Consider the following 20,961-nt stretch of genomic DNA (forward strand, 5'->3'; position numbering starts at 1 on the left):
AGAGGTGTGTGTCACTTACACTACAATTTATTCCTAAGACTCTACACCCGGGGATTTTTGTTATCTATGCAGATCCTAGAAGCAATCTCCTTAGACACCGGAATAACAATATATTGTTACAATATATTGTACTAGGGATTTATAATTCATTGTGTTCAATTAAAATATAAATGAAAATATCTCAATAAGACTCTGGCAAGAAATAGTACAGTGAAAAACTTAAATTCTTTTTAGTCTTTTGGGAAATCTACAGCTCCAGGAGGTATAGCAGGAAAATAACATTATTTCCTAAAAAATAGTGTTAGGATATTATCTGAAGTAACAGCTGGCAAATAAGAGGCTTAATAACGTTTCATCAAAAATCCTAACATACTCCTAGTGCTAGTCACAGCTTCCAGGGGAGCAGACAGACAAACGGCCACGTTCTTGTCTCCACCAGCTTCTGTGCTCCCACATGGACCCCCTCACAAGGTTCAAGTATACTGAGGACAGGAAACCAAGCACAACACACAGAATGGTGTAAAAACAACGTAGGCCTAGCAAGGCTGAACTTCCTGACTGACAACAACCACCAGTGAAAAAGACCGGGTATGGAGGAAGGTTTCTTTTCCGGCAGACAAAAATGTTCTAAAACTTGTAGTGCTGGGATACAAATCTGAAAAATATACGGAAAACAGCCACAGATTATAAATTCCTGTGTAAATCCTATCACATGACAAGTGACTCCTTCATCTGACTGGAAAGGAAAACGCTAAGTGTGGTAGCACCTGGTTAGAATCCCCCAGCACTCAAGAAGCTGGGTCACCAGTACAAGGTCAACCTGGAGTAGCTATAAAAACATGGTCTAAGGGTCTGGAGAGATGGCTCAGCGGTTAAGAGCCATGACTGCTCTTCTGGAGGTCCTGAGTTCAATTCCCAGCAACCACAAGGTGGCTCACAACCATCTGTCATGAGAGCTGATGCCCTCTTCTGGTGTCTGAAGACAGCTACAGTGTATTCATAGAAAATAAATAAATAAATCTTAAAAACAAAAAACAAAAAGAAAAAAAAAACATGGTTTAAAATACACTGAAAACTTAACTCTAAGGCATCACAAAGTATTTTTTTTCAGTCATTTCCATTATTTTAATCCTTTTCAAAACAAAAAAACAAAAACCAAAAACAACTGGGGCTGATGAGAGGAGATGGCTCGTGGTTAAGGACCCTAGCTCCTCTCCCACATGACCTGGGTCCAATTCCCAGAGCACACAGTGTGGCTCACAGCTGTAGTTGCAGAGGATCCAATGCCCTTTTCTGGCCACCATGAGCACAAGGCATACACGTGGTACACAGAGAGACCCATACACTTAAAACAAAATAATATAATAATAATAATAAGTGTAAAAAGCTTTTAAAACAGCTGTTATCTAATAAGAATGAAAAGAAAATTCTAATTAATCCTGAATGGTATGAACTTATTCACAAACTGTAACTGGTAAATTACTGTACAGAGCAAGTCAGGACGTGTCTTACTACATGCAACAAATCACATGCATAAAAGACACGTTTTCCTATGGACTATGTATTTGTAAGATAGTAATGTGTACGGGAGGCAGAGGGAAGCGGATCTCTGAGTTTGAGGCCAGCCTGGTCTGCAGAGTGAGTTCCCGGACAGCCAGGGCTACAGAGAGCCCCGTCTGGATACCAGTGTGTTATAAAGAAGCACACCCTGTGGCTCGAGCCTGTATGTAAGCCAGCACTCAAGAGGCCGGCCGGAGCAACACACTGAGATTCTGTCTCAACAACACAGTACCGATTTACATCGGATGTTACTTCAAATAACAAAATAATCAGAAAATTTTACATGTTCCAGCTGCTATGTCATTCATTAGTTTACATGCTGAACCAAGGAGAGAATTCATAAGAACTGACAACTGTTACCAACTGAAACAACGGATACTGTACTGTTCACTACTTAGCAGCAAGACAAGCCACGCCCCCCACCCCAGGCTCTTCCCTCCTCCCGCCTTTCTGAGTCTGAACAGCATGGCTTTGCTGCTCTGAACAAGGACACAGGCGCTGTCAGTGTGACTCAGGAACAGCTGTTCTGGGCTCACACCCTGCAGCTGAACTCTGCAGCAGAAGGGAAACGGCTCTAAGAAACGACTCACAGCCCTGGGAGTAAGGTTCCATTTCAATGCCAGCCAGCATGCACCTTCTCAGCCCTGCGTCGTAAATGTGATGTGTGGGCTTGCAACTCTCATAGCAAAAGCATAAAAACCCCGCACCTGGCCCGGGTCGTTGTACCAGAGTTCATCATGAAGCCGGTCAGGGTGAGCCTTTTTGCGTTTAATCTCTGCAATGACATCGAACACCTCCGAGTCCGAGCTGCTCGAACAGGTGCTGTCGTCCTCAGTCTCACATTCAGACTCACTGGAACTCTCTGGTGGACGGTGGGAGAGAACACAGAAGGAGTTCATGGACGTAACGAAACGGCTCTGCAGAGACTTTCAGACGCCCCAAACTTCCAGTAGTACTCTGAGGGGTTACTCAACACCAAACACTGCTAAGCAATGCCATGAAAAACATACATTTCAGAGTGCTAAGTCATAACGTAGCTGGAAAAATATATACATTTTATAAAGAAAATGAGAACTAATATGGCAAGTATCAAAAGTAACACGGTAATAGTGATTTCACACTGTAAAAATGGAATTGACTCAATAAAGAGCTAGTCCCTATGAGCCAGAAAGGAGAGTGGCAATTTCACAGAACGGACACTTGCAACTGAGCCACTGGACAGAAGAGGAGGCTAACAGAAGGCTGGGAGAGAATGGGGAGGGGCCATGTAGTCCAGGCCTGGACACAGGTCAGGGGCAGACTCTGAGGGGGTAGAAACACCCTTAGTATAACCCTTCCCTCGTAACTGTAACCCCAGTACTCAAGGGGATGCAGGGGGATCAAGAGTTCAAGGCCATCCTCAACTACAGAATGAATTTAAAGCCAGGTGAAATTAAACGAGACTCCATCTCAAAAAACAAACAAAAAACAAAACAAAAACAAACAAAACAAAAAACAACAACAAAACCAGAAAAAGACAGAGTTCCTGAAAGCAACTGCATGAAGACAGACAATTATGATGCATGAAGTAAGTGACAAGAGACAAACACAACATGATTCCACTTAGGTGACGTACGTGAAGCCCTCAGATGCAGAGACAGAAAGTAATGAAGGTTGGAGTGGGAGACTTTCTGCATTTTTGCTTACTGGAAGCATTTCGGTTTTACAGGGAGAAGAGTTCTGCAAACTGGTTGCTGGCAATGCACAGGTACTTATAACAAACTAGATGTTTCCAATGGTTACAATGGCATACTTTGTGTTGTGCTTCATTACAACTTGGAAAAAAACCAAAAAATAAAACACAGAAAGTAGCAGCAGAATAACAAAATCCAGTACCATGAAATTTATCTCAGATAGACAACACTGTCAGTCACATTTTACAATGGGAAAACGGAGACAGGGACAGTCACTTAACAGGTAAGGAGAACAAGGAGGAGTCTTTAACCACTACTGCACAGTATGCGACAAAATGAATCTGGGCAAGGGAGGGCTAGACAGAAGTGGTGGCACATGGAAAGTCTCACTGTGACCACTCCCCACCTTTTGGCCAAGATCAAGTGTAATAACATCTCAGCATGGCATTATGCTAGGGGAAAAAGCACTCCTATCCGCAGACACCGTCAGCACCTTGCACCTGCAACTCTTTCTCTGAAGGACAAGCAAGAGATCAGCCATGAGGTCAAGTCTGGCCTGGGTGAGACATTAGCTCTCAGGCTAACTAGACTGCAGAATGAAAGCCTGTCTCAAAAAAACCAGAGTGGGTCAGGGGGAGACTCTCACCGTCTGATTCAAACACCAGAACTGACACTTAAAAACAGACTCTGAAGGGGAAAAAATCTATGTCAGCAGGTAGAAGCCTTCACACTAGAGTGATGCTTCCTCATCAAACAAGGAGTAGCCAGCAAGGGAAGTGTCGCCTGCCCATTTTCAAGAACTTAAGGCACAAGCCCCTGCTTTTAGAGGGATGCCGGAATACAATGCTTTCTGATTCTGAGGCTAGACAACTCTGTAAGAGACAGACAGGTTAGCCTGCCTTATAAAATAAGATCTTCTGCATTCTGGAAAGTAACTGAGTAAGAAAGACCACTGTTGGGAGTCTCCAGGCTCTTTCCCCAAAGGCTGGGGTGAAGCAGAGCTAACACAGCGGCCTCGAGCTCTCCCACTCACCTAAATCTTCATCCAGCTTTGTCTTCGGAGGCTCCCACGGAGGCCGGGCAGCTTTGGCCTTCTCTTGCCTGTTCCCCAATTCTTCCTCAAATTTGTCATACAAATCACGGAGCCTGCTTGTCCCTACGACAGTCGAGTCTCCCTTTGCAAAGTAAAGGATCAGGGTGAGAAGTCATATTCACGATCATCAAGAAAATCCCTTAACTACAAGATGCCATTTTTAAGTCTCCAATGCAGTCAATGTTTGAAAAGGAAAGCACCACACACCAGCAGCAAGTTTCGGAAGCAAACACACACTGTATGCCTGGCTCACTGAGCAGTGTGGGAACTGTTTGCATATGCCCATTACATGTGACATTAAAAAATACCGTGACCCTTGGAGCAAAAAGAAAATCTCCTCCCTTCCTCTCTCCCCAACAAGCACACCCAAGAAGCACGGGGCTTCTACACCAGGGTCTTAGAGGAGCCCTCGGCCGCTGCCCAGTCTGCTTCTACAGTGAAAATCAGTTTGGCCAGACTGGTTGACCTAATGACCGCAAAATGTAAAAAAAAAGCAGACCTCTCATACTTTCTTTTTTTTTTTTTTTGGTTTTTTGAGACAGGGTTTCTCTGTGTAGCCCTGGCTGTCCTGGAACTCACTTTGTAGACCAGGCTGGCCTCGAACTCAGAAATCCACCTGCCTCTGCCTCCCAAGTGCTGGGATTAAAGGCGTACGCCACCACACCCAGCCAGACCTCTCATACTTAAAAATAAAACTAAGACAAACTGTGAGTCACCTGTCACCCTGACAAGGAAGCCCCTGCTGTCCACCAATCCCTCCCCATCCCCTTGACAGCCCTGCCATCCTTCCCACCTCCTCTGTGCACCGTGTGTGCCTGGTACCTTGGAAGCCAGGAGAGATGTCAGGCTCACAGACGATTGTGACCTGCCGTCTAAGCCATCTCTCCAGCCCACTTCTCTTTCATCTGTAAGTGTATCATTAAAAGGGAAGCTGACAAGACACCGGCAGACTAGCACTTGGCTTAGAATATTCTTGTCTCTGGCAGAGAAGGTGGTAAGAATGTCAGGGCTGTCACAGAAGAGTTTCAGGAATGAGGGAAACTACAAATGGCTACCGATAGTGAGGAACCCACAGGAGACATTGGGCAATCAAACAAGAACCTCTGCTCAATAGCTACAAAAGACAAAACTGCCAGCAACATAATGAGAAAAGATTTTCTCTAGAGCGCCAGAAAGGAACGTATTGCCCTTCTGACACCTTGATTTAGGCAATACAAGCCAAGCTGAACTGCTGACCCTTGGAGCTGTGAAATGATAAACACTTGTTTTTCAAGCCACACAGCTTATAAAGCTTTGTCATGGCCACAGAGAAAAACAAACTCCGTGAGCATGAGTGACACAGCTCTGGCAGAGACGGCAGCGGACCTTGGAAAAGGTCCATGCTCTCTGTGTCCTGTATGCAGACAGAGGTAAGAACACAACGCCTGCACAGTGCCATTCGGGAACTGTGGCAGATTCTCCAGACAACACTGGATGCTGTCCCCAGCCACTCACCAAATGCTGCCCATAGAAGGATAACCTCTAGTTACACTTTATCAAGTGTCATACCACTATCATGGATTCCTCAAGCCTCTTTTCTTTCAAAGACAAGGAAACCTTTCAAGTTCTACACAGGTAAGAACCAACGGAAACAACTGACAGTCCAAGAGCAATATGTACTCAGTAGAAGCCGTACTTCAGGGGCAGTGAGATGGCTTAGCAGGCAAACTGCTGCTAAGCCTGACAACCTGAGTTCAGTCCCCATAACCTTCTTGGTGGGAGGACAAACCAGCTCCCAGAGCTATCCCATGATCACACACACCACCACACACATATACAATAAAAATAAATGTTTGCAAATATATATATATTTCAAATTGAGGGTTTTACTCTTTTCCCAAATTACCAGCTGCTGTGTGACCGCCTCCTGAGAGGCTGCTCTCAGGTCTGTACGCCATTATGAAGAGACACACCCTACACTGTCTCATACTATGCTGCCAGGATTTCTTGGGTGCCTGTTTCAGAGACTTTACCAGAGCTGCTCAAGACTTATAAGACATACTATATATAAGATGATTTTTGTCCAGCGGCAGAGTAGAGCCCGAGTGATCTGAGCACACTGGGTGCAGAGCAGGGTTAACTGTGACATCTTGCTGGGTATATTAAGAATAACTTGAACTAAAGACATCTTCAACTTACAACAGTGTTGCTAAATGCAGCCCTGCTCTAAGGCAAGGAGCATCTTTATATTTACAAAATCTCCAAGAGCAAAACCCCATCTTACCTAACTTAATGCCACACTAAACGTCACATGGCCGACTTCCTGAGCCCCAAACCTGTAGGGCGTTGTTCCACTCAATCATTCAATTAATGACCCTTTTTCTCTACCTTCCTTGTATCAAGTATGAGAATATGAGGGGTTTTTTGGGTTTTTTTTTTTGTTTGTTTTTGGGTTTTTTTTTTTTTTTTTTTTTTGGTTTTTTGAGACAGGGTTTCTCTGTGTAGCCCTGGCTGTCCTGGAAATCCCTCTGTAGACCAGGCTGGCCTCAAACTCAGAAATCTGCCTGCCTCTGCCTCCCGAGTGCTGGGATTAACGGCGTGCACCACCACTGCCCAGCATGAGTCTAATTTATAATTAATTGGGTTGGCATAATTTTTACAGAAAAGAGAATGATATACTTTATTATTATGTAGTAAACCCAAAAACAAAGAACTAGAGGCAGGGTGAAATATAAAAATTTCAAATATAAATATGAAACCCAAATCTTTACCTCCCATTTGGGGAAACACACACAGAAACTCGCACACGCAAGCCACTGCAGGGCTATCAAGGGGATGGGGAGGGATTGGTGGACAGCAGGTGCTTCCTCGTCAGGGTGACAGGTGACTCACAGTTTGCCTTAGTTTTAGTTTTAAGTATGATATATAGGTTAAAGGTCACGAAACTACTAGTATTAAGACCATTAGCATCAAAGGATGCAGAATGCTACTTTAAGCAACTATATACTCTTGACCTTGGTGTTTTTAAAAAACCTTTTCTCTGCAACAGTGATTCTCAACTTAGGTTGATCTCCCTGAGGGAATGTTGCAATTTGGATGAGAACTTCCCCCAGAGGCTCCTGTATAAACACCTGCTCCCCAAGTGGTGGCGCTGCTTGGTGAGGTACAGACTAGCTAGAGGAAGACTGTCTCTGGAGGACGGGGTCTAAGGGTTTATAGCCTCACCCTGCCTCCAGTTCTTTGTCTTTGGGTTTCCTACATGCCACTGCGATGTGATCTCTTTCCCCACCTTGTCTGGTCTCAGGAGACAAGCAGGTAGTGGCCTGGTTAGTACTCTGATGTCGTCCTCGGCTTCTTGCTCCCGCCAGCTCCCACCATGCCCACCCCAGCCACTGTGGACTATAACCACAAGCCAAAATAACTTCCCTTACGTTTTTTTCTGGTCATGGTATTTTATCACAGCAACAGAAAAAGAGTTATCTGGCCTAAACGCCACATTGCTATGGTGGAGAAAGCCCGGTCCGCACAGTCTCTGCTTCAGACCTACCACCTGATCCATGGGGTCACTGGAGTAATAGCTTTCCGAATGTGTGCAGCGAATCCACACGGGCTTCAGGAGTTCTTCATCCTCCTCCTCCGCTTTCTCCGGAGGCGCCTCCTCTGCCTCTTTTTCTTTGATGGACGTATAGTTCTTCTCTTTGCCAGAGCCCTGGCTGTCGCTCCATCTGTCTTTTTCCTCCTCCCAACGAGCTCTCTTCTTCTCCCTGCTTGGAGAACGACTTCAAAAGGATGGGGGAAAGTTAGTTATTGAAAACAATGTTCTTGGTCTAAGCTACCTGCTGTGCTTTCCACCTGCATGCCAATGCACCACGCCCATGTGCCATGCCAAATTTCACCAAACCAGTGATTCCCAAATGCTAGTCTGCTAGCATCAGGATCACCTGGTTTATTTGTACAAAAATACAAACTCCCAGGCCCTACCAGATTTACTTACTGATTCACATTCTCCGAAGGCGGGGCCCAAGACTCCGTAGTTTTAATCATCTCCCCAGGTAACTCTGGTGTGCACCCAGCAGGCTCAGGAGCAACTGGTAAACCGTAACTCCTAGGAGAAAAAGACACTCAGAAGATATCTGCACATCTCTACTTACGGACAATTTCATCCATGAAAACCATAGTTTTGAATCTTTCACATACTGCTTTGCCAAAATAAAATTTGTTTAAAGCTTCCCAAAGCCTAGCCTGCACTCGGCTATGGATTTAGCTGACAGCCTGACAACTAACCCGAGGGAAGCAGCACTAACACTCCCAACCCTGCTCTGGAAAAAGATTTAAGGAGTACACTGAGTCACTCCAAACTGGGGATAACTATGGTCCTCAAAATACTAATGTCAACTTAGTTAATAAAGACGATAAGAAATCTACTATTCTTGAATTCCTGGGGCTTAAAATACATAGATTAATCCTATGAATGGACTTAGAGGAAAAAAATCTATAGGGTAGTTTCTAACTTAAGCCTACTAAATTTAAATAAAACCTACAATCCTTCAAAAAAGACAGCTAGTGAGAATCATCACCACATTATTAAATCAGTGTTCACCCATTGTCCACTGATAAAATTACTACTACTCAATAAAGTTTGCCTCTAGAGTTAAGCGAAAAATTATTTTGAGGCAGACATGGTGGCCTGTGGTCTAAATAAAAATGATCCCATTAAATCATATGGAGTGATATTACTGGAGGCATGGCCTTGTTGGAGGAAGTGTGTCCCTTGGGTGGCAGGGTAACACTTTGATGTTTCAGAAGGGCAAGCCAGGTCTGATGGCTCACCCTCTCTTCCTGCTGTCTGCATGCTGCCATGCTTTCTACCAGCCTAACTGACAATGGACTGAACCTCTGAACTGTGAGCCAGCTCCAGTTAAATGTTGTCCTTTATAAGAGTTGCCATGGTCATGGTGTCTCTTCACAGCCAGGAAACCCCAACTAAGACATGGTTCCTGCCTGCAGTGTCAGCACTTGGGAGGCCAAGGTAGGAAGACTGTTTCTAGACCTCCATGTCAGCCTGGAACAAATCTGAGACCCTGCCTCATAAACTTCTATAAATTCTAGACACATGTATTACAACATGCATTAGCTTTGTTACCACAAATCAAAAAGCTCTACTCAAAAGGAAATGTGTGGTGCCAGTTAGATGGCTCCGGAAGTAACGGTGCTTCCTGCCAAGGCCGACAGGTGTGAGCCCCAGATCCAACGTGGGCAAAGGAGAAACTGCCTTCCAAAGGCTGTCTTCTCGATCCTACGTACACACCGTGGTATACTCATGGATGTATGTAAGCACGCCCTCCCATACGTACACACACATACATATACACACACACACACACACACACACACGCACGCAAGTCTGTTCTCTGTAGAAAAACAAAACATAGGCAGGCAGATATCTAAGTTCAAAGCCAGCCAGGGCTACACAGAGAAACCCTGTCATGGGAAAAAAAGAAAGGAAAAAAAAAGGAAACACAGTCTGGGTGCACTGGTGCAAGCCTCTGATCGCAGCCCTGGGGGAACAGAGGGGGAGACTGCTGCAAGCCATCTACATAGCAAGTTTAGCCAGGCAGAGTTACACAGTCAGACCCCAGCTCAATAGCAAAAAAGAAAAAGAAAAAGCAAAGAAAGCATAAACATATTAACAAATGTTATCTAAAATACCACTTACTAATAACAATTCTATTCTGAGTATTTTTAATATTCTTAATCAAGTTTATTTTTAATCTTTTTTATATTAATTAATTAATTGTAGTGTAGGCTAGCCTCAAACTTACTGTGTTTTATAAGATGCGAGGAAAGCTTTGAACTCCTGATCCTCCTGCTTCCACCTCAAAAGTGCTAGGATGAGAGGGTGAACGGCCACTGGTGTGTGCTCTCCTCTCCCATGTGTACAACATAACATAACTTAACAGATCTAGTGGTGGGTTAACACTTCCCCTGCTGTGAATACATTTGTCAGATCAATTACCAAAGTGTGCGTGTGTTCCCTCTCCATACACCTAGTACAGTTTAAACTACCCTCAAAAACACACACAAGTTCCCATTTCCACAGATCACATCAAAATAGTGTTTTAAAAATCTTTGACGTAAGTCAGAATTTTTTTATTAAACTTTATCTGATGGTTGCATCCATACATATAATGCATTCTGACTATCCTATCCACCCCTCCCTTGTAAAGCGGTAGAGTGCTCCGTGAATTTACATGTCATTTTTGCCCATGGACCATCATCTCTGTATCCCTCTGAGTCCTCTTGTGAGCACACAAGTACTACACCGATACCGTGACTACAGTGTGTGTCTTCCTTGGTGAACACTGGTCATCATGTCACTGCCCCAATAGAGCTAACCTTCTTATCTCTTGCTTCATGTCCCCCTACTCACAGTAAGGGACACCAGCGCTCAGGGCTGCAACTGCTATCTCTTCCCTGCTCCAACAGTTCTCGAGTCCTGAAGATGGGGTATCTTACTCATCTACCCTCATTACCACTGCCGCCACCGCCATGGCTGCCACGATCTAGGCCATAGGATCACTTCTGCCGCAGACCAACACAGAAGCCTTCACAGCCGGCTTCCTGGCCTCCAGGATGGACCGTTGGAGCATTTCTCTACAGTAAGTCCTGGGCGCATGCTCTTCCTGCTTCCCCTGTGGTCCTCCTTCCCTACCCAGCTCCTTCAGGCCTCGGCACGACTTCCCTAAGTCTGTTCCACACCACCTTTCACTGCTCGGTTCCCAGAAGATCATGGGATGGTCCTCAAGTGAGTATCACACTCAGGACAGCACAATGCCCAGGGGACACAGTGCTGCTGTTTGTAATTTGCTGGTAGGAAACAATAACAAGCACCGGGCACTCCTTCTCTTTGTTCTTATTTCTATGGGAAAACCTCTGGGTTTCAACAGTAAGCATGGCTCTCTCGAGACAGTATAAATCGTGTCCATCGAGAAAGGCTACTTTTCCTAAATGACCATTCTTTCATAATGGTTTTACTAAATGCTGGTTTTACTTTAAATATTTAATAGGAAAATACTGACAATATAAACAAACAGATTTTTAACATAAAAATTCATAATACTAACCTATCTACATGTGTATTCTTGGAAAAAAAAATCTATTTACTAAAAACTTGCTAGTATTTGCTCTAACTGGTATTTCTATTCCTGAGACTGAGACTGCCTTGTAGCTTTCTTTTTCTTGGTTGGGTTTTGCTGTCTGGATCATTTCTGCAGAATCACCAGCTCAACTTCCCTTCTTCAAGTGTTCTAGAACACTTTAAAGCCTTTTTTGTACCCCCCCCCCCAAAAAAAAAAATCAGCTTTTTCCATGATTTTTGCCTTAGTAGTTTTCTGCTACTTGTGTGAAATTTATAAATTTGTTTTCTTAAAACTCAACCCATCGCACTCAAATATTTAAGTTTAAAATAAAATTTGTCCTCACTTCATTTTGTAATTTTTTTGGAAACTTATTTCTTTTTATGTGTATGTGTGTGTTTTGCCTGCATGTATGTCTATACACCAGATGTTCCCAATGCCAGAGGCCAGAAGGCTGTATTAGTTGCTGGGCAACTGGAGTTAACAGATGGCAGTTAGCAGCCTTGCAGGCACCAGGAATGGAACCCAGGTCCTCTGGAAGAACAGCCAATGCCCCTAACCACTAAGCCATCTCTCCAGCTCTCACTTCGTAGTTTACTTCTCCTGCATCCCTATGGTGTTCTACATCACACCTGGCATTTGCTACTATTAGGTACTGGCTCTTTCAAAGAACCAAGCTTTGCACTTATTTACAAATTTAGTTATACTGCTATAATGGGTTCAATTTCCTTAACTACTTACCTTCCAGATCTCTTATACTCTTTCTTGTAGGACCTTTCCAGAGATGGTGATCTGCGGGCCTCCCGGTGCCTGTGTCTCTCTCGATCCCGCTCTCTGAGAGGAAATAACACACAGCTGTTTTCAGCGGAGAGGCTCAAAGTCACCATGTCTTCACTGAACCTTCCTCTGAAGAAATGGCCACATCTAAAAACGTCTTAGGGACTACTCCTACTTATTGCTCCTCAATTACTGACAGACAAGCAGGCAGGCACAGTCTCTCCTTCGGCAGTTAGATGGAGTCCCCAGTGCTCACGTCCCTCATAATCTACTCAAGAACCTCGAATCAGCTAACCTACAGCAAGAGAAGGCCCATAGTAGAAAACTGTTTAGTTAACAAACCAATGGGGTCTAAAGGTTTTATAGCAAAGATCAGAACAAGCAGTCTGATATGAGAGCCCTAGGCCTTGGCTGCAGCTGCCAGCGCTCAGTGACCCGCCAGACTGGGACTTCAGCACGTGGGTGCTATTTTCCTCTAGAATAGCACCCCAAATAGACGGATTTACCTCAAGTGAGATGAGAGACAAGAAAGCTTTCAGTATAAACCTATATATAATATAGTAACAGTTTGAGTCTATCTGACAGACGCAATAATGACCTAGAATAAAATCACCATCCAATGTCTTCATTGGAGCCACCAATCTGAGGGAAGAAGTCACCACCCAACTGAAGAAGATAGCTGACCATCCATTATTTGCAGTTTTCAAGTTTAGAATATTTACCAACCTTACAAAGCTGGGTATCCCCTAATTTGAAAATCTGAAATACTTCAAATTCCAAAACTTTCTGAGCAAGATGTAACATATTGATTTTTCAAACGAGGGCTCAACAAGAAGAATAAACCTAAAATATCTGAACTCAAAAATAGCACCTACCCCCACTTCTGATATCCAAGAAATGGCCAAACAGTAAAATCAAATCAGTCCAATTCAGCAGCTACTTAGCAACCCTGACACAAAATATGTTTCACTTAACGATTACCCCATTCTTAAGAAAGATTACTTCAAATAATACGATTCTGGGATATACAATCCTCAGGTGAATACCAGCAAAGTAAAACACCCAGAGGTGGGAACATGTTCTCCATCTGAACCACTTCTTTTTTTTTTTTTTTTTTTTTTTTTTTGGTTTTTCGAGACAGGGTTTCTCTGTGTAGCCCTGGCTGTCCTGGCACTCACTTTGTAGACCAGGCTGGCCTCAAACTCAGAAATCCGCCTGCCTCTGCCTCCCGAGTGCTGGGATTAAAGGCGTGCGCCACCACGCCCGGCTGTCTGAACCACTTCTAAAACCATAGTTTACACTGAGAGCAGCCGAGACTACAGAGTGAGGAAGAGGTGATGCAGAACAAAGCCACGAGAGGGCAGCTGCTTCTACTTCCAAAGTTAGGAACCGAACCGGAGGGCATTCTGGGTATCTTTAACATCTAGCCAACAAATTTACACCTGGGAATAATCTGTCATTCAATTGCTCCCTCTGAGGAGCAGGGATTCCAAAGACCGATCTGGATATAAATCCCATTTACTGAATATAAATGGATGATAAATCTACTTAAACTAAGCAAGCGCGTGCGTGCGTGCGTGCGTGCGTGCGTGCGTGCGTGCGTGTGTGTGTGTGTGTGTGTGTGTGTGTGTGTGCGCGTGCGCGCGTGTGTTCCTTGTATGCAAGTTTCCCTAAGATCCTCCTTTCTTACAAACGCTAAGCTATTCCTGTGAGCAGAATAGCCTGGGAGCTACTGTGCATGGTAGCACTGCTTCGCTAGGCAAAGCCAACGGTGTGATGCTCTGCCGCCCTGCAGAACGGCATGCTAGCACCTCATGCCTAAGTTCCTTTCCCCACTCCTTAGAACAATCTGCATCATTCATGGTAACAAGTACATATTACTCTTTCTGGAAAGTTTGCCTTGGAGCAGTCTTGCAGGTGCTCTTTAACTATATTTGGGGCACAAGCAGGCAAGCATGTTTGTGTTCCGCTGTCTCTGCTCTGACTATGGATGTTGCAAACCCCTGCCTGGTATTCCCAGTGACGGGCTATAACCTGGGACCGGAGGCTGAAATAAACCCTTCTCCCCTAAACTGTGTCTGTAAGCACTTTTTATCACAGCAGATGTGAATTTGGGACAGACGGCCTCCTTTAAAGATTTTCTTTTTTTTTTTTTATTTAGAAAAATTTGGTACTGGAAAAAAAAGAAAACATGAATCTACAACTAAAGAGTATTTTTCCAATACAACTTTCCTCCATGAGAACATTTCAGCGCAGGACACCAGGCCAAAGCTATCTGGGAACTATAACCTGAATAAGTAAGTCGTCTTGCTTCTCTCTAAAGGCAACAGTGTTAAAGGGCCCCTCTGAGCAGCTCAGCGTCTGGGTCGGCAGTAGTGCACACACACCACCAGTTTGTAAAGAACACAGTATCGAACCTGAAGGTGACCACGACAAGCAAACTTAACCCTAGTGATTTAAAACAATATGAAAGCTTTCATGCCGTGGGATCATCAATAAAACACAACCGTGTCATGGAGAGGAAGGCCGCACTGGTCCACACAGGTCACTTTGGAATGCTTCCCTAAACCATTCTGTTTTCTTTACAACCAACTTACTTGTCAGTCTTCCTTATAAAAAGACTAAACTGTGCTTTTTTTTCTTTTTTTTTTTAATTAAAAATCAAAGTTCATACCAGGCAGTGGGTGGCACGTCCTTCAATCCCAGCAGTAGGGAGGCAGAGGTAGAAGAATCAAAGCCAGTCTGGTCTACAGAGTGAGTTCCAGGACAACATGGGCTATACAGAGAAACCCTGCCTCAAAAGAAAACGGGGTGGGGGTGGGGTGTTGTGCACAAGTTTTTGTTGCCCTGCAGACAGCTTTATTAAGGAACTTGGCATGGGCTCACCTGCTCCTTTCATAGCTGCGGTGGCGAGGCGGCGGTGTTCTCCCCCGATCATACTCTGAGCGGTAGCGGCTCTCGGGTCTTCTCCTTTCAGGGCTGCGGCCACGCTCCCTGCGCTCCAGGGAACGATGCCTCTCACCTCGCCCGTGACTGTGATCTCGGTGCCTGTGGTCGTCGTAGTGCTTGAGTCTTTCTGGGGACCGCCTCTCACTCTGAGCCTTTGGGAGTGAGTATGGTGGGAGGTGTCGAAAATGAGGAGTGCTGCTGCTGTTAGCACTGGGCGGAAAAGAGCTGGAGTTGTTCTGGTAACTGTTGAAGCCGGGCGGTGGGAAGCTATGCGAGTACCCAGGGGGGTACTGGTAATTAACCTGCTGCGGCATGACGGGCGGGGGCGGGGGGTGTGGCATGGAAGGAGGGGGCACCATGAAGGGGAAAGTGCCTTGTCCAGGAGGTGCTCCGGAGGCGGGCGGGTTATTGGGACAAGGCATCGGAGGGGGCATGGGTGGAAAACAAGGAGGCACCGGGAAAGGGTGTCTCATCTGGTGGTTGGGGTAAGGCGGCCTCACTGGGCAGGGAGGGAGAGGCCCTTGGGCCGATGGCGCCGCTGGGGGAGGATAAGGGACAAAGTCTGGCCGTGGGGGCAGAAAGCTAGGGGCCTGAGAGTTCGAGTAGGAGGAAGAGGGGGCGCTCGGAGGCTCATATTGATACTGCGCAGGCGGCTGTTGGGGATGAAGAAGTCGCAGGTTTTGGGGCCTGAAAGCTGGTGCTGAGGGTCTGGCTCCGTGTCCTCCTCGGCCCCGGGGACACCCTCGTCCTGGGTGGTACGACATTCTATGACTTTTTAAAGAGAAGAGGAGAAATCAAAACATGGGCCTCACCAAGACCCACAGTGTGGAGGGAAGTGATTCCTGCAAGCTGTCTCACACACACACACACACACACACACCCCTCGCGCGCTCGCGATCTCTCTCTCTTTCGCACACACGTGCACACACACGCGCGCGCTCTCTTCTTTCTCTCTCTCTATCGCACGCGTGCGCACGCGCGCGCACACACACACACACACACACACACACGCGCGCGCGCGCGCGCGCGCTCTTTCGCTCGCGCGCGCACACACACGCAAGCACGCACACATGCACGCACGCGCAAAACACACATATGCACACACATACACGTACCTACGCGCTCTCGCGTGTTCTCTCTCTCCCCCTCTCACTCTCACCCTCGCGCGTGCGCGAATGCACACATGCACGCATGCGCACGCACACATACACGTACCTACGTGCTCTCGTACCTACGTGCTCTCGCGCTCTTACTCTCTCTTCCACCTCCACCCCCACCCCCTCCACTCCCCCCCCCCCTCACGCACGTAAACGCACATACGCACTCGCATAGGTACAAGCATGGATGCATGCGCACGCTCACGGACTATAAACGTAAATTTTAAAGTAAAATTTTAAAAACCTCATGAGAACCCAAGTTCGAGCCCCGGAACACAACACTAATCAAAAAGCCAAACAAGGTAGATGTGCTTGCAATCCCAGAGCTGGGAGGGCAGAGACAGGAGGATTCCCGAGGCTCACTGTCCAGTCATACAGTGAAAGATCCTGTCTCAAAAATAAGGTGGGTAGTGCCTGAGGAGAAAATTACACAGGCACACACACATCACTAGGTACACACTATGCAAACAGGTTTCCTAAATACCTAACTACCTGTACACAATTAATCAGTACCACCAAAATATTCAACCCATATAAAAGAATTTTTTTTTTCCTAAAATCTTTATAGCCAGCTGTTTCCCGTCTCTTCCACACAGCCCACCACTACAGCCAATCCCTGGACCCTCCTCCTCCTCCTCTCCATTTCCTACCCTTGCCCACATGTCCCTCTAATCTTGCCCAGCGTCTTAATGGCTCATTTGTTAAAACAGCCTATATAGCTCTGACCCACTCTGCTTTAGTGGGCACCACTAATTGTTTTCTGGGAGCACAAAGAAGCTGTGTTCTAGAGATACCCAAGGTTGTACCTCATGCTGCGGCTGGACTTGGTAATGTGTAAGAGTCACTCAGGTGGTACTGCTTGTGAAGGAATGAAGGGATCATGGAGAGAAGCTGAGGCTTGGCACTGTGAGAGGTCATGGAAGGCCATTGGAGAAGGTGAAACCTCAGCTGTAGTTGATGGCCCAGGACTAAAGGGGTCATGCAAAGGATTTGAGGCTTGGCACCCTGAAGAGAGCCTGTGAGAGGCTATTGGGGAAGCCTAGTTGGAGTGGAATACCCCAGTGTATTGGAGATGTCAGTACCATGGGATGATCACCAAGAACAACAGCCATAGTGGAGTGGATCAACCTGAGCTTAGAGTGCTATAAAGGGCAGAGCTGGAAAAGTGATGCCAGCCCTTAGGAGGAGTCCAAAAGATCAAGTGGAATCCCAGACACTGAAACAAGAAGCTGTAACATTGAAATTGCCTTGGAGACTCAAAGATGTTAAAAGATGCCAGAGCCATGGGATACATGCTGAGGAAAGCTGCTAACAGGGAATGGAACCAGCCCAGGAGAAAGCAGTTTGTTGCAGTCAACAAAGATAAAAAAAGGAGTGGAGATCCAAAGACCGCTTTGACATCAGCCATGGAGATGCAGAGTTTGGAGTTTGCCTAGCTGGTTTCCTGCCTTGCTTTGGGGATTACAGTTAATTAAGTTGAATGAATCTCAGAAGAGACCTTGAACTTTGGACTTTTAACATTGTTGCGACTGCTATAGCCTATGAGGACTTTGAAAGTTGGACTAAATGCATTTTGCATTATGCTATGTTTAAGTATGGCACCCATAGACTCATGTTTTTGAACAAGTCTATGGGGACCAGGGAGTGGAATGTGATGGTTTGTATATCCTTGGACCAGGGAGTAGCACCATCTGGAGGTGTGGCCTTGTTGGAATAGGTGTGACCTGGTTGGAATGGGTGTGTCACTGTGGGTGTGGGTATAAGATCCTCACCCTAGTTGCCTGGAAGTCAGTCTTCCACTAGCAGCCTTTGGATGAAGACGTAGAACTCTCAGCTCCTCCTGCACATGCCTATCGCTGCCATGCTCCCACCTTGATGATAATGGACTGAACCTCTGAACTTGTAAGCCAGCCCCAATTAAATGTTGTTTTTTATAAGATTTGCCTTGGTCCCGGTGTCTGTTCACAGCAGTAAAACCCTAACTAAGACACTGGGCATCCTTCCTCACATCTCCATCCCCCCTCACTGTTTACAATACCTCTCTTCTATCACAAAGAAACACCGACCCCATCAGAACAGGTACTGTATCAACGCACCAACTCATCTGCATCCAACCCCATCTCCAACTTCCTGCTAGCAAAGCTTATCTTGCTAGAAGCACCTAGGGCTCCATCTCCAAATACAGATATGGGACTAGGGGATCACTCTCCATCTGCCAACTCACAGTCTCTCCCTGCTACCCGACCCTTCACATCAGCATTTAGATGCCCAGTCAGTCTATTCAATGCTTGCCTTGGCCTCCACTTCTCCCTCAACTTCATACTGCCTCATCTTTTTCATGCTCAAACTCCCTGAAAATGATGGGACGGACTAAATGTTTCCTCAAAATCCTTATATACCTGTGGTGATATGGGGAGGATGGAGCTTGAGGAAGTAACTAAGATTAAAGTAAGTCATGGGTGTTATTGATGTGAGTCATGACCATGCTGGTTAGAATGAGAAAAGACCCCATAGTTTATGTATTTGAATGCTTGGTCCTCAGCAAGCAGAATTTATTAAGAAGGGTTACAACTGTTGGAGGAGCTGTGTCACTATGGGTAGGTTTCAAAAGCCCACACCAGGCTGTTTCTCTCTCTCTCTCTTTCTTTCTGTCTCCTCTCTCTCTCTCTCCTTCCCTCCTTCCTTGCCTGCCTGCATGTGGTTCAGGATGTAAGGTCTGAGCCCTATGCCTGTCTGCCTGCCTGCCACCATGCTTCCTGCCATGAGACTGCTTCTAACAATCCAATGATGAGATTAGTGCCCTTATGAAAACAGAAGAGAACCTGGTCTCTACCTGCTGAGGGAGGATACAACAAGAATACCACCTGATCATCAAGACAACAATCTTCACCATGAGAGCGAACCTGAAACTCGATCTTGCTGACTCCCTGACAAAAGTCTCTAATCCTTCATCAGTGCGCAAGCAGGATTCGTGCCAGGACCTTGATTTCTACAGTTCCTAAAAAGCAGGAACGCTAAATTCTCTTCCCAATAAATATCACTTGTTGAGTATCAAGACACATACACATACCAGGAGTCATCCCGAAACCTTTTTCTCCTTTACCTCATTACTAAAACTTTATCTCAAAACTGCAATAATGTATGTGTCGCTATATCTTAATAAAAAGGTTTTGGTCTTGGTGTTTTGCTTTGGTTTGATTTTGTTTATTTTTTGAGATACGGTCTCATTCTGCAACCCTGGGCTGCCTGGAACTTGTTATGGTGCAGGTTGGTCTGGAATGCACAGAGATCAGCCTGCCTCTGCCTCCCCAAATAAAAAATTCCTACCATTTTCTTTGCAAATGCTTTAATAATACTTAGTAAGTACTTCTTTAACTAGCTACCGTAATATTCTTTCCAATCTTTCAGCAACCCCATCACCACACTGTTTGCCTTGTGGGACCAAGCAACTGCTAGATCCTTGGGCTTCCATTCACAGCTGCTGCTGACCATTGTTGGGAGTTGGACTGCAGACTGTAAGTCATCAACAAATTCCCTTACTATACAGAGACTACCCATGAGATCTGTGACTCTAGAGAGCCCTGACTAATACAGAAGTTAGGCTCCAGTGAAGGAGTGGACTTGCTTACAAGGCAAGAGCAAGCAGGCAAAGAGCAGGAGATTCCTTCTCCCACACCCTTATAGAGGCTTCCAAGCAGGAGGTGTGGCCCGGCTTCCACACAGGTAGATTAAAGATGCATTTTCCCCCTCAAAGATCTGCATCAGAAGCAGATCTTCCCACTTCAAATTAAGCAAAAATCCCCTCAATTGTCGCTTCTATTTTTGGGTTTTAGTTCCAGATTAGTCAAGTTGACAGTGAAGAGTACTCATCACTAACTTCTGTCTTAGTCAATGTAATAGCCATTCAGGGTCGACTTCTAGTCATTCGCCTTGAGGGATGTAACTGAAGGCTGAGCCAGAATATAAAGCTCTTGCTTTTGCATCGATCTGCATCTCAGCGTCTCACTGTGTGTATGTGTGTGTGTGTGTGTGTGTGTGTGTGTGTGTGTGTGCGTGTGTGTGTAGGGGGTGGGGGGGTGATCTCGAAATAAGTACACTGACCAAGGGTCGAGGCCTTACAATAGGAGGCTAAGAAAGGAGTAACAGTGTTAGGAGGGGTGATAGATCCATGTTACCATGGGGAAATTGGACGGCCTCTCCACAATGGAGGTAAGAAGGATTATGTCTGGAGTGCAGGAGATCCCTCAGGGCATCTCTTAGTACTACCATGTCCTGTGATTAAAGTCAGTGGGAAACTACAACAGCCTAATCCAGGCAGGCATGCTACAGGAGGAGCTGAGAGTTCTGCATCTTCATCTAAAGGCTGCCAGCAGAATACTGCCTTCCAAGCAGCTAGGATGAAGAGTATTAAAGCCCACACCCACAGTGACACACCTACTCCAACAAGGCCACACCTCCAAATAGTGCCACTCCCTGAGCCAAGCATATACAAACCATCACAGTTAGCTAGAAAAAAAGGTAAGTTATTCTAACAAAGTCTTCTTATAAAATGAAGGGATTCACTGTATAAATTCTCTAACTCTAGAGAACCCTGACTAATACGCCTTCCTCAGATTTCCTGTTCTTACAATACTCTC

At 45.6% G+C, this 20,961-nt stretch overlaps 1 protein-coding gene across 3 annotated transcripts in view; it reads right to left on the minus strand.

Moving 5' to 3' along the window:
* Drosha (drosha ribonuclease III) overlaps positions 1-20,961 on the minus strand; it is a 105,171-nt gene that overhangs the window by 81,293 nt on the left and 2,917 nt on the right. For 2 of the 3 annotated variants that reach the window (XM_021182954.3, XM_021182952.2), the window contains exons 4-9: positions 15,105-15,938; positions 12,183-12,275; positions 8,300-8,410; positions 7,853-8,084; positions 4,267-4,408; positions 2,268-2,422 (exon numbers count right to left, since the gene is read on the minus strand). In XM_021182954.3, coding sequence (XP_021038613.1) covers positions 2,268-2,422; positions 4,267-4,408; positions 7,853-8,084; positions 8,300-8,410; positions 12,183-12,275; positions 15,105-15,938 — 1,567 coding nt within the window. Of the gene's footprint in view, positions 1-2,267; positions 2,423-4,266; positions 4,409-7,852; positions 8,085-8,299; positions 8,411-10,127; positions 10,492-12,182; positions 12,276-15,104; positions 15,939-20,961 lie in introns of those variants that run through there. The other variant, XM_085831385.1, reaches the window with a different exon arrangement.

This window comes from Mus caroli, unplaced genomic scaffold, assembly GCF_978045245.1.
Source record: "Mus caroli unplaced genomic scaffold, Mus_caroli_1 scaffold_16, whole genome shotgun sequence".
Classification (NCBI taxonomy): domain Eukaryota; kingdom Metazoa; phylum Chordata; class Mammalia; order Rodentia; family Muridae; genus Mus; species Mus caroli.